Consider the following 14,221-nt stretch of genomic DNA (forward strand, 5'->3'; position numbering starts at 1 on the left):
AGTGAATTTGTTTACAATATGGCGAACGAGATACCTTTGAACTTGAAGTATGTATGAATTGTGAGATATAATTAGTAATGCATTAATAATATTTCTGTAACTAAATTTTAAATATTTCCCTTTTATTACATTTATGTTTTTTTTTCATTGTTATTATGATTTATATTGCCGATAATAACAATGATAACGCAGGCTCTATCGACTTGTTAAGAGAAGAATACAGGTTAACTGCGTATTATTATTAATTGTCATCACACATCATAACTACGCTTGCCATGTAATAACTCTAAGTTAGTGTTTGATGATTTTTAGCATGTTATAACATCGGAGGAAACTAGGGTTTAAAAAGCTGATGCACCTTAATTTCTTACCTGAAAAACTCAAAAAGTGAAATGGAATTCTGCGTTTTAGTATTTACTACCAAATAACAGTTAATAAGAAAGTTTACGAAAAATACGTAACAGTTAACAACTTTATGTGTTCTGAATTAGACATGAGGTCTTACTTTTAGTGTTATGAAGTTATGCTAACAACCTTAGCAATGAAACTTAATGTTTGAAAATTTAGCTGACTTTGTATGAATATGCATTGTAATTTGTATGGTACACTTTCATGGAGTCTAAAAATAGGCCTTCAAACATCCTATAAAGTACTAATGAATGTTTTTAATGTTTGAATATGATGCAGTGTAAACTTTACATTTATTGTAGCTTAGGAAATAAGAAATTAATTATTTAGTATAATATCATAACATAGAGAATAATTGTGAAAAGAATATCCTTTAATTACAAGTTATTAATAAATAAAAAATATTAGATTTTTGGTATAGGTATCTGTCCACAGAATTTAATAACTCAGCCATCTCATAATCATCAGATATGATCCTTTCTTTATCATCCCTCAATAGCCCTACTTCTATTCTAAGATTTTGTTTACCCTTAATATAAATAATAATAATCCCTGTCAACACCCACTGGAGCATAGGGCCCCAACAACACCTCGCCAACGGAAGTTGTTGTTGCAGTAATTTTTTAGTAGGTTGGTTTTTACGGGGCAGAGTTGCTAGCCCCGCACCCAAACCCTCCTCCTTTCTCATCCTGGACTTGGGACCAGGCAATGGTGGTGGCATCCCTGCCGGGGAACGAACCCGGTACCTTTGGATTAGAAATCCAACACGCTATCCACTGCGCTATAGCGACACTTACCCTTAATATATTTAAACAAATCCTTAATGTTAATTTTTGCATTTTCAACAAACCTTTTTGGTGTCCTAATTTCCTGCTTGACCAACTCTGTTGATCTTCTAAATCTCCATTCATACCAGTCAATTTAAAATTCTTAAATTTGTGATGCTTTTCTTTAAGTTTATCTTTTATACCCTTTGTGAGCCAACCTGGTTTTTTTACTTGCAGCCACCATTTTTTTTTCTATGAGGAACATGTTTATCTTGAATATATAAAATTTATTTAAAACATTTTCCACATTTGATCATTGTCTTAAAACAATTCAGCTTCCTAATTCTCAACAGATAATTTTTGTCACATCCCTTCAAAATTTTCTTTTTTGAAATTTGTAACCAAAATATCATTATTCCTGATCTCCATATGCAACAAAACATCAAATCTAATAGATCAATGATTACTTCCTCGCATATGTTCCACAATTTACACCCTCTCAACCTAGCACCTTCATGCCAACCATAACTTTTAATATAGTTAAATAGAGAACTTTCTTTGTTTGAAATTAGGATGGAAAATTGACTTGTCAGTACTCAATAAGAAGCAAAGCTTGATGATATATGTATACAGTATATACATTTGTCTGGTAGGAAGAAGTGGCTAGTAGTGTCTCTTTGGGGTAAGTTTAAACCTTGTGATTCAGTATTTGTGTCAGTGGATTGGATAACGTCTTGGACTGTTTAATAAATCTAATTCCCTCATCAGGCAGGCAGTAGCACTGCCTATATAGAGATGGCTCGGATTGTTCATCAAAATAGTATTTCAAATATCTCCTCAGTAGTTCATCAGAACTTTACAGTGTTTCCTTTTATAACAATATCTATGTAATGACTGAATCACAAGTACTGGAAAAGTCTGTAAATATCATAGCACAAAATTTGAATTTCTTGTTCTTCTTTTTTATTACATGATAACTCAAAAACTAAAAAAATGGTGTCAACCAAATTCATTGAGGTGACATAGTTTCAAATGGAGTGTCCACTTTTATAAGTATTAGTAACTAGTATTAATTAGAAACAAAAAACATAATTCTAGTGTAAATAGTGTTATCATTACCTTTTAAAGTTAGCTTTCTTATAGAAATTTGGTGTTCCTTTAAAAAGCTTAAGTACAGGGTGAAACAGGAATTACCAGGCAGTAATAGAATGTAATGTAATGAATTCTAATAGTGTCACATGCATACTACTATAGTGGTCATTACCAAATTGTAAGAAACAGACTTAAGAGAGTCCAGCTTCAAACTGAGAAGAACTACTTATTTTCACAATTAATGGCATATATCATTTCAACTTTTTTTTTAATATCATCACAAATGGCAATGAATACTTGTACTTTCTCCCATGATTCAAGGTTACATGCCTCTACCATTGAAATAGAGGGTTGTATCAGGAAAACCAGAGGTTGGTATTATACTTATTGTAACATTGTTAAATATGACTATTTTGGCAGCATTTAGGTATGGTGTGAAAAAAACGTTAATATGAGTTAATGTACAGTTCTCATTATGCTTCAGAGGCAGGCTTACTACTTAACAATACTTAATCATGCCTTGGACCCAGTTGTGCCATTTTTCACAAGTGCATCCAGAGTAAACTTTGTTCTTGTGCAATATAATAACAGTACTATATTGTCTGGACCATGTTGGATCATAGTATCTTAATCATAAAATCTTAGGGGCTTCAGATTGTATAGCAAGAAGTTATCTGAATACAATAGAATACTTGTGCGGCCTTCTTGGATTCTTGATATGTCAAAACTAAAATCACCACATGACATTAGTGAGCCAAACATAGCACTAACTAAAAATGTGAGATAGATAACTCTGACTGATCAGAAGTATGTTTCAGAGGTGTAGCAATTGTATCAATTCTAGGGTTCAATGCTCATGTGAAGTGTTTTTTTGCCAATTATGACTCTTTTACTGTTTCAGACAAATTGATTCACTCACATCCTAATCAAATTACTTTGAATTGAAGGTATACATATTCAGTGGTTTTAACTATCATTATATTGTCAGTGAAAATGAATTATTAACAGTATCCAGTAAAATATGTTGTTACTAAAATATACTTTAAGTTGAAAATGATTCATTAACTGTATCCAGTAAATAAATGCTATTCCTAAAATATAATTTCACTTCTCTTGTTCATTTGGTTGAAGAAAGTTGATCTATAAAATTTTGCTCTTCTCTAATTTGTTGGAATATAGTTGTTTGTAATAATATTAATCAAATGTTTAAAAATTGTCAACTAAAAATTTTATGTAATATTGTTTAACTGGAAATTATAATTTCTTATAAGTAATGCATTAGTAGTTATGTATGAAAAAATTTGGTTAATTGTACTGAATTATATTGGAGAGTAAAAGATCATTGTGAATGAAGTTTTTGAATTTCTATTGTTATACTGCTGAATTAAGCTACAAATGTACAACTATGTGAAGTTCACCCCAGAAAAATTGTCAAAAAGCTAAATACTTGTACTTTAATATTAAAACTGCACAATATTTCTGTCTTCCATATGTTCCAAGAGTAGTAATGAACATTGAATTTTTTTCATTCCGGATATTGCTATTTAAAGTTATGTATTCTGTTTTATTTGCTATTTATCTCATTGATGTATTGTTGTTTTTTCATAGTTTACCAAGTAAGCCAGGCATTCTTTCAGGCTGTGAAGAGGAGCTGATCTGCTTACTGACAGAAGTAGACTTAGCAGTAAAAGAAAAGCACCAGGCTTGGGAAAAGCAGTTGCAGGCTGCTCACTTAAAGGTTATTTCACTGGAGAAGAATAATGAAAGTCTTGCAAAAGCTCTGGAAAATGCATATCAAGAGGTAGACTCTTATTATCTTTTGTTTTTGTAAGTTGTTGCAAAATCAGTTCAAACAGAGAATGAGCTGTGTGAGTGTTATGAAACCACATAAGCAATTTTGCTGATTATATGATAGAGCTTTCAAAAAATGTTAACAGTTCTCTTGAAAATGTTAGAAAGTAGACAGTGTAAAAAGTAGTTGTAGATGTAATATTGTTGAATGCTCAAGATTCTGTTTACTTTGTTTATGTAAAACACAGTTTTATTATACCTACTTGCATAAATGCTGCCCTGCGGGTGGCCATTTGTGCTAATAATTACTAATCATAGTATTCATATCTTATTGAAAAAGTGAACATTTCTAAAAAATGGATTTTTCTGGAAATTACTGCATGGGAAAAGTGTTTGTATTGTGCTGATATAAACTGTAATATTTCTATATATTAAAAGTGGTACCCTTTATTGAAAAATAAATTTTTTTAATAATTCCATTTTTTATTACTATATTTACAAATTACATCAATAAAGATATAATCAGACCTTCAAGTACAGTCCTGGTGAAAGTCATGTTCTTGTTGTGAAAAGAGTACTTTTATTTAAAATTATGTTCTGTGATAAAAAAATGATTGTTACACATACCATAGGTATTTTTCTGTCTGAATCTTGATTACCAATATGGGAAATTTTTTATGGATTTTTTGTTTGTGGTGCCATTCAATAGATGATGCCACATTGTATTTATAATTTCGGTTGCTTACATAGTTAGATACATATATACACACACTATGTCCATTATAGTAAGATTACAAAAAGTAGGTTATATGTTTATCTTTAATATCCATTATTTGTAATATTTTTATGGTAGGAAAAATAGAAAGTGCATGGAAGAAGAGGATCACCATTTTAAATTTCTCTGATTTTAGATAGAATCACTGGTTTGTGGATCTTCTAAGTTGCTTTGCTCATGTATAAATTGTAATTTGGTCAAATTTAAAAGTGCAATTTCACAAATAAAATTGAACAGTGTTGATAGTTTGAAATTTTAATTCTAGGTAGAATCATTTAAAGAAACAGTTCATCAATTGGAAAAAACACAGATTGACTTAATTAACAATTATGACAAGCAAGTAAATGAACTAAAGCAAGAGGTAAGAATAAAATGAAGTTTTTGAATAATTTAATGCATTTTTCATTCAACAAATATTAGAGTTCTGGATCAACTAGAAATTATATTGTGGTTTTTGTTACTATTAAAATATGCTTTATCAAGTATTGTAAATTAATAGTATTTATTTTCTAATTATAATTACTTATAAAAAAAAAAAGAAGTAAAAACTAAAATTCAAATATAGTTTGGACTAGCTCTAAATATTATAGTGATTCTGTCATTGTTAAGAAGTGTACTGAAAAACTTTTTTCAGGGGTTGTCAACATTTTCATTGGTTGTAGATGAACAAAATACACAACTGATATGGTTAATACAGACTTGATAAAAGCTAACTTTATTATGATACCTTTTGTAAAAGTAGTTGAGTCATTTTATTTTAATGTGAAACAAACATATAGAGGTTGTTTAACCCTCTTGCTTGTCATGACATTTTACAGAGTTATGTTCAAAATCTAATTAAACTGCTTTATATTTAATGAATATGAATAAACTTGGCACCAAAATGAAATTTATAAATCAGGTTTTAATATTATTTAAGTTTGAAGTCCTTAATTTTATAAATAAATATTTTTTTAAATCCTCAGTCTCCCCCAATATGAGAATCATGTCATTTCTTCTCTAATTTATTTACTAACCCTCTCTGAAATATGGTATTTAATGTAAATTACTCATTATAATATAAATATTACTAAGGCAAAGATTAATTTTTATAGTATTCAATCTTATTTGTTTATGAAGTCATAAACTAGAAAATCTGACCCACTTGCCATGCCCACCTGTCACATCCTTTCTTTCCCAAATTACCAGTAATTCTTTCTAATGTTTTATACTATATCATTTAGAACTAATAGAAAGGTGAAGTTTTAATCTGTTGAAAGACATATAATGCTACATTGTTTTCAGTACAGAATAGTGTCAGTTTCATCTTCAGCTTGAAAGTTTATTTCGTTGTGTTCATATTGAGCAATTAAGGGAATTATTTTAAGCTCCTCTTGTCTAAGTTAGAAAGCCAGTTAAATTATGAATGATAGTTATCATTTGCTGTGTGCATGTTATTATTCTGTGTTCTCAGGTGCATTTTTTTTTTACTTTAGTGTAGTATTGCAATCATTATAAAAAAGTAGGCTTAAATTTCATTGGCAACCAAAATGTATATTTTTTATTTGTTGTTATAAAAGTAATTAAAATGTAAATATTAAATACTAAATTAGATAGTGAAAAATAATATAAATGATAAAAATTCCTCACAAGGTATGTTCCTGAGCAGCACGTGTGCTATGTCATTCAGTATGGCAGTGTGAGCTACGTGTTTATCGAATGAGTTAAAAGTTGTATGGTGGTATTATTAATTAGACGAGGTTCAAAGGGCAATAAAACTACATATAAACAGAATTAGACTGTTACAAGCTTTAAGATATTTAAGATAAACAATTGTAGTTTTCTGTTACAGTCTGCAGTCACTCTAGAAAGAAAAAAGGGGTAATTCTGATACAGTACATTACCTCTGCTCATATATATATAGCTATTCTCGTTCAGTGCTGCCCTCTATATGAAAAAAAACTTTTTGCATGCCACAAGCACTCCCATGTACCCCACGATCATCATGGTTCAGCTGCGTCTTGCACATAAATCATCATATGATAACCCCCACCAGCAGGAGTGTGACACCCTCCTGACAAACGTGACACCCTCTGTTCAATTCTACCAATCTATCAGTTCTCATTAGGTAGTGCTTTAGTGCAGACGTCTTTTGATTGTCCTCTCTTCAAACATTTTGTTCTTCAATATTTCATACGAAGTGGAAATATTTTTTACCACAATTTTTTTCTGTAGTTTTGCATAATAACTTACCTTTGTTATTCTTATTTTTTGCCCCAATTCTTCATCATTGCATGATGAATTCTGAAGTTTATGTTACCACGTTGGAGGTTCTACCACATACTTCCAGCACATTTACACAGACTTTAGGTCAGGGGAACTCAACTAAAGAAAGTTCAGCTTTCATTTGTTGGGAAATTGATCGTTATATGAGTTGACTTTCTTCACCTGATATTGCTAGACTTTCTACTGAACCTGTTTGTGATGACAAGGATTTTGACAGCCATTTTCCTCCAACTGACTATGTTGTGCCTTTCTTGTAGAACCTGCTAGGCCTAACTCTGACTTTTAGACATGATTTCTCAAGTGTGTTCCATTTTATCATTTCCCCAGTTTCTTATAATCCTGTTCCTTTCTTATTACATGACACCCCCTTCCTCATAGTATTTTGTTTTCCCTCCTTCTTCTGACATTAGGTTTCATACTGAGCATTTTATTTCTCAGTTGCAAACTGGTGCTAGCATGCCTCACCCTCCATGGGCTTTGGATCATTTTGCCTTGGCTAACCATCAAGCATATTACCCTTTTCTTGATTCGCAGCTGTTAGAATCACTTTTGCCTGTATGGGGCTGATCCTGACAATCCTGTATGTTTATCCCATGCCCAGTTTTCCTGCCTTTGTTTTGCCTTTACAACTCTCCTACAGTCCATGTCTACCATACACCTCCTTTATAAGGTACTCCACTGATCTCCTGAGGGATTTTGGAGGGATATATTCTCCCTCATTACCTCTATATTGTGGGTATTATCCTCATCGGTTCTCTCCGTTTATATGTAGTTTCTTTGCTGTTGGGATCTTCTGTGGAGGGATGCTGTCTTATCCCATGTTCACTTCCCATTCACTTATCTTTGGGACTTGCAGATGGCTCCTTTTCTCCATCAATCCATTTTGGGGGACATTCCTGAGAATATGTAATCACGTTAGGAATCTGTGAGGCAACATTCGACCCTTTCATCTTTGGTTGCTTGTTTGTTTCATTCTGAGCCCTTTCAATCTCCTGTTACTGTTCCACATCTTGCACCCTTTTGTCCTTTACCTGTTCCTTCCACTATGGGTTGCACCATTTGCTATATTTCTCGACATAGGTTTCGTCAATGCCAGAAGTACCAGTGACTATCCTGTGGTTTATAGTCCAGTTGAGCTAATCTGGCCGATTTTGTTACCATATAGTGGGAATTAGCTGCATATCCTTGGGTTACCAAAGTTTTATTTGAAAGACTTTTCATCCTATTCCTTTCCCCTTCCCCATTTTCTCCAGTACCCATATCATTTCTGTTACCTTGGGATCCTACTACCAGTTGATATCTGTCTGACGTGGTATGGTCTCTTCTATCACAAAGAGCTATCGAGCCTGTCAGCCATCATTCCCCACGTTTTTACTCCAGGTTGTTTGTAGTGCCCAAGACAACCGGGGTCTGATGTCCTGTGATCAATCTGTCCCACATCAATCGAATTTCTGGATCTTCCCTATTTTACCACAGAGTCCTCTTTCCCACTAAGGTGGACTTTTTCTCCAGGAATGTCGATGACCAAAGTAGATATCTCGAATGCTTATCTCCATATTTCTATTTCTCATAAGTCAAGATGCTATCTTTGATTTATCCACCAGTGGTTTGCGTATCAGTTTTGTGCCTTGTCTTTCAAGCTTGCTTTGGCTCTGTATGTCCTTTGTTGGAGGGTCAAAGCATTTACTCGACTAATGCATGTTTGGAGGTTGTGCTTACACCACTACATAGACAACTGGCTTCTGTTCACTCTTTCCAAACTGGTGTTGTTCACAACACACTGATCTGGTTCTGATGGATGCAACTCGAGTGGGTTGGATTAACAAGTTGGAGAAGTCTTTCCTGTTACCTACTAAATATTTTATCCACTTGGGTGTTTTTTTCAACACCCACTTCAATTGGGCCCAACCTTCTCATCTTCAACTCCGTTCGAAGGAGTTTTCAGTTCTCCATGCCCTTGCTGCTCCCCTCTTTCTGCTTGTGAGGTTCTATTGCATTTGGGGATGTAGGCTTTTATGGAAGTACTTATACATTTGGGTCAGGCACATATACGGTCTTTTCAGTGAACTCTGCATGACCAATAGGATTTTGATCAGGATCCCTAGGATTTTCCTATTACCCTTCCTCCCTCCCTCATTGATGATCTGCATTGTAGTTGAACAAGACCCACACATCATTGGGTGTACCACTTCCTTCACTTCATCTGGATTTGCATCTCTTCACAGATGCTTCCCTCCATGGTTCAAGGTTGTGGGTGGATCAACAGGAAGTTCTTGGACAATGTTCTACGGCCGAGAGGTCTTACCATCTCAACATCTTGGCTCTTTTGGCAGTATATGATTTGGATCTCTTTCTCCCTCTTGTAAGGAATTGACTTGTCACAATCCATTCTAACAATTCTACAGTGGTGACTTATATCAATCACCAAGGGGCACCCATTCTCATTCCTTTTGAGGTCGAATCTTGGATCCTCTTTTTTTGGGCCCACACATTTGGAATATGTCTCTTTGCATGTCATGTTTCAGGTGCTTTCAACCTCGTAACAGATTACCTTTCCAAACTATACAAAATTTATGTAATGGAATGGTCTCTCAATCAATCAACAAGTTTTCCAGTGGCTATGCTCCATGTGGGGTACTCCTCAGCTTTCCTCAATACCAAGTTACCTCTTTTTTGGTTTCCGGTTTCTCATCCACACACACTAGCTGTCGATGGGATGAGCCTGGATTGGACCAAATAGTACCTTTATGTTTATCCTCTCATCCAACTTTTTCCCTAGGTGATTTCGATCATCTATGCCACTCTGTGTCAGTTCTTCTGATTACTTCTTACTGGCTGACACAGCCATGGTTTTCTTATCTACTTTAGCCCCAAACTGCCTCACTCTTGCCTTTTCCTCTTACTCTGTCCCTTCTGTGTCAACCTCAGCCACCAGTAATTAATCCTGCTCTTCCTACCCTATGTCTTCATGCCTCATATTTATCTGGTCCTTGGTGAGGAGATTCGGATTGTCTCAGGAGGTACTTCCTTTTTAGCACATTCCATTTGCCCTTCCTCATTGGCAGTCTATCAATGTAATGGAACATCTTCCACCATTGATCTTTGAGTTGGGGTTTTCCTCTTTTTTTTGACCAAGTGTTCCTCATATTACAGATTTCCTCACTTGGATGCTCAATCATAGGACTTTGATCTTGTTTGTCGCTAGTCATCGAGCACCCTTATCCCACACCTTCCATTTTTCCGGTACCATTTAGTGTTTACCTTTCCTACCCTTTCCCTTTTGTTGCATTCCTTCTGGATTCATAAACCTCCTTATCGTGTGGTCCTTCCGGATTGGGAAGTCAGTATAGTTCTTCAGTACCTTACTCTACCTCCACTTGAACCTTTGTCCTCCAGTTCTTTGTTTCACTTGTCCCTTATGACTTATTTCCTATTCCTGTTCACCTGTGGGTATTGTTGGTCTGATACATTTGCCATCAGTGTTTCACACACTCTGTACAATTCCACCTATGTTCTCCTTTATCTGATAGATCTTTCCTCCCCAAAACTTTGACGGCTTATGAGTGAAATTCTTCCTTCTTGACGATTTTGCTTCCTTCCATCTTCCACCTTTATTCCTGGATTGATCTGGATATACTTCTTTGACCCATACATGCTCTTCATTGTTACATTGCTTGCACAGCTTCCTTCTGTGGTTCCTGTTCCTGCCTTTTCATGCCCTGGCAACATTCCTCTATTTTCCTTACCCTTACCAATTGGGTTTGTCTTTTGATTCGATTGGTTTATTCACCCTTGTCTCCTTCTTCCTGAACTCTGTTCCAGGTGTTGTCACATCAGATCAGGTACCTTACTTTTTCCATGGCATTGTTGGAGGAAATGTTTCAGTCAGGCATGTGGACTACACCTCATACATTCCTCTTCCACTATCTTCATCGGATAACTGTTTATTCCTCATCAGGGCACCATTTTCCACCTGTCATCATCCTTCAAACGTTGATGAGGCTGTGACTGGGTAAGTTATCTTTTTTATATACATTTTAATTTCTTTCAGTGGCATGTCCCTTTTTTCCATTAAGGATCCAACTCTGTGGTGAACATTGCCTGCCCAGATATACTTAATATATCTCAAATCCACACTGTATGGCCATGATGAAATCATAAAATACAATATACCCATGGCTAATAATGCACACTGTTGAGATGGGGTGTTCCATAAGATCGGTAGTAGGTTTTCCCTCACGATATATTTGCTTCATCAATATGCCCATTCCTGACTGTACTTGCCCATGGACTTATCTGGATAAAACAGATAGTGACCAATCCCTGGCATCCCTTCAATTGAATAAATCATGGGTGGTCTGCTTTCAAAATAGGATTTTTGTGGTTATTTGTTGCATTGTCTCCGGTGTTGGCATTCCTCAAGACTCTCTACTGCATTTTATTCTTCCTTGTTCTTCTAGTTCCGAGCTGGTGGGGTCGAGGACCATGGAGGTATCTTCCTGAATGTGATCATGGGTGGTCTGCTTTTCAAAATAGGATTTTTGTGGTCATTTGTTGCACTGTCTCTGGTGTTGGCATTCCTCCAGACTCTGTACTCCATTTTATTCTCCTTTGTTCTTCTAGTTCCAAGCTGCTGGGGTGGAGGACCATGGAGGTATCTTCCTGAATGTGATCACACAATAATAAACAAAAACTAAAAAAATCCATTCAATAGAGAGTAGAGCAGTGGTGTTCTGCTGAGTTAGATGGTATGTGGTCCTCCAATTGTGTGCTCCATCTCTGTATAGTGGGCTATGAAGGTTGATGTTGCACCCAGCTTCTATGTAGTTCTATATGGAGGGTGAGGTTGCTTATAATTTATGGATGCACACCACTTCTGTGCGGTGGGACTCGGAGGTTACTATGGCACTCCAACCTTTTTGTGCTCCTATCCAGAGGATAATGTTGCTTTGGAGTTGATCCATCACATTGCAGTTCACCCCTTCAATTGGGATCCCTCATCCTACCATCACATGAATGTTAGTTCCTGGTGACTGGTTTTGAATTTAGTACAGGACCAATCAACATAAGTTCCCCATGTGTTGCTTGTGTTTCTTCTTCCTCAATCCATTTGCCTCATGATCATCAACTCCATGCAGTGGGTTCCAGAGATTGGGCCCCCAGTGGTGCAGTGGTATGTCTGTGGATTTACAATGCTAGAATCTGGGTTTCGATACCCGTGGTGGGCAGAGCACAGATAGCCTATTGTGTAGCTTTGTGCTTAATTAAAAACAAACAAACAAACAAACCAGAGGTTGATGTTGCACCTGGCTTCTGTGTGTCTCTATCCAGAGAGTGAGGTGGTTATATTTTTCATCGAAGGCCATCCGCTTCCTTGTGGTGGGACCTAGAGGGTGGCATTGTGCTCTGATGTCTGTGTGGTGCTATCCTGAGGATAATGTTGAATGAGGTGACGGTTCTCCCTCTTGCACTCCACTTCAAGGAGTTTCACAGCCCGAGTATTATGTTGTGCAATGGGATGCCAATCTGTTTCAGTTTGATGTGACCTGCCACATGGGCACATCTCTCACTTTCATCATTTGGACATCAGGCTCCCGGATGTATGGTTAGATGTAGATCTGCGCACATGTGCCTATTTCGTAGATCAGTTTGCACAGTATATACTTCCGTTCTACTAAAGTTGAGGTGAAGACAGTGTGGACCCTCCTCCTACCATGGGTCATAGATTATATTCCCGATACTGATTGGTTTGGACTGAAGTTGACCTGACGCATACAGTCCATCCCTCCCTAGCCACTCTACACCATGGAGCACATCCATTTTAGCTTTTCCTCACATTCTATGGTCTTTCTTCGATGGGATTGAGATTATGATATACTGTGGTTGGGATTCCCATCCAACCATTTTTCTCTCCCTTTTGGTTGTACTTCTCCCTTTTTCTACCTGTGTGTGCAACACCTTTTTTCACACTGAGTGCACAGTTAACCTGGTGCAGTAGTGGTGAAGTCTCCCACTATGATCCTCTACAATGGGATTACAATTCTGGGGTGTTCTTCAGATGCTTTCAAAGAATGCTTATTTCTATCCATCACACCATCCTTCCACCTGTTCAAACTACATATGTGAGCGGAGGTAATGTACTGTATTGGAAGTTATAATTTTCCAATATTGAAAATGTATTTCTCATCAGTACTCCTCTAACACTTCCTCCCCACTGAAAACTGGTGCTTCCATCTTCCGACAAAACTTGAAGTGATAGTTTGATAGAATTGAATAGAGGGAGTTACGTGCATCAGGAGGGTGTGTCACACTCCTATCGCTAGAGGGTTGTCACATGATAATTTACATGCGAGACTCAGCAGAACCATGATGACCATGGAGTATGTGGGAGTGCAAGGCTTGGGACATAGGGCAAAATCTTTTGCATATAGAGGGCAGCACTGAATGAGAATAGATATATATATGTGATGGGAGGTAAGTACCTATCAAAAATATATTTTCAGTATAGGAGAATTGAGTTGGAACTGATTTGCTTTATTTTTATTCTTTTTACACATTATATGGATTATTTAAGTGGTTCATATATTTTGGTAGGTTTATGGTAAGTTTTGTAGAGGCTTACTAAGTTGAAATTGCTTAGTTATTTTTTATATCTAACATTATAACTGTTTAATTCGTTTATTTTACTGTACTACTTTTTGCATCTTTATAAAAATGCATTAACAAAATTATTATGTTATTTTTGGAAGATATCTAAAGTAAAGAAGTATTATGAGAAACATGTGAAGAAAGAAAAGAAAAAAGCCCAAAAAGAAGAGAATTCTGAAATGATACAACTGAGAAAAATTATTACAGAATTAGAGGTAAAAATACAAGTATTTAATAATTTGATATGGTAACATGAGCTACATGTTGACTGAGTGATTTACAATTTATGTGGTGGAATTATTAGCTAGATAGCTCAAAGGGCAGTAAAACAATAAAATTGAAGTAGAAACAGATGTACACAGCATGGTCACAAGTAAATAGACACCACCTTTTCAGAAAAAATGAAATTTTCAGTCATATTCACTTGAATTGATATATTTATAATTTAATTAATATCTAGTATATCTTCCTTTCG

General features: G+C 35.6%; 1 protein-coding gene and 1 non-coding gene across 2 annotated transcripts in view; one reads left to right on the plus strand and one right to left on the minus strand.

Annotated features, from left to right (window-relative positions):
* LOC106462453 (centrosomal protein of 63 kDa-like) overlaps positions 1-14,221 on the plus strand; it is a 30,166-nt gene continuing 15,945 nt past the window's right edge. The window contains exons 1-4 of the mRNA XM_013922373.2: positions 1-47; positions 3,876-4,068; positions 5,099-5,194; positions 13,848-13,961. Coding sequence (XP_013777827.1) covers positions 19-47; positions 3,876-4,068; positions 5,099-5,194; positions 13,848-13,961 — 432 coding nt within the window. The 5' untranslated portion in view covers positions 1-18. The remainder of the gene's footprint in view (positions 48-3,875; positions 4,069-5,098; positions 5,195-13,847; positions 13,962-14,221) is intronic.
* Trnar-ucu lies at positions 1,127-1,199 on the minus strand. Its single transcript has one exon. It is a non-coding gene; the product is annotated as a tRNA-Arg (tRNA).

This window comes from Limulus polyphemus, unplaced genomic scaffold (genome assembly GCF_000517525.1).
Source record: "Limulus polyphemus unplaced genomic scaffold, Limulus_polyphemus-2.1.2 Scaffold1170, whole genome shotgun sequence".
Classification (NCBI taxonomy): domain Eukaryota; kingdom Metazoa; phylum Arthropoda; class Merostomata; order Xiphosura; family Limulidae; genus Limulus; species Limulus polyphemus.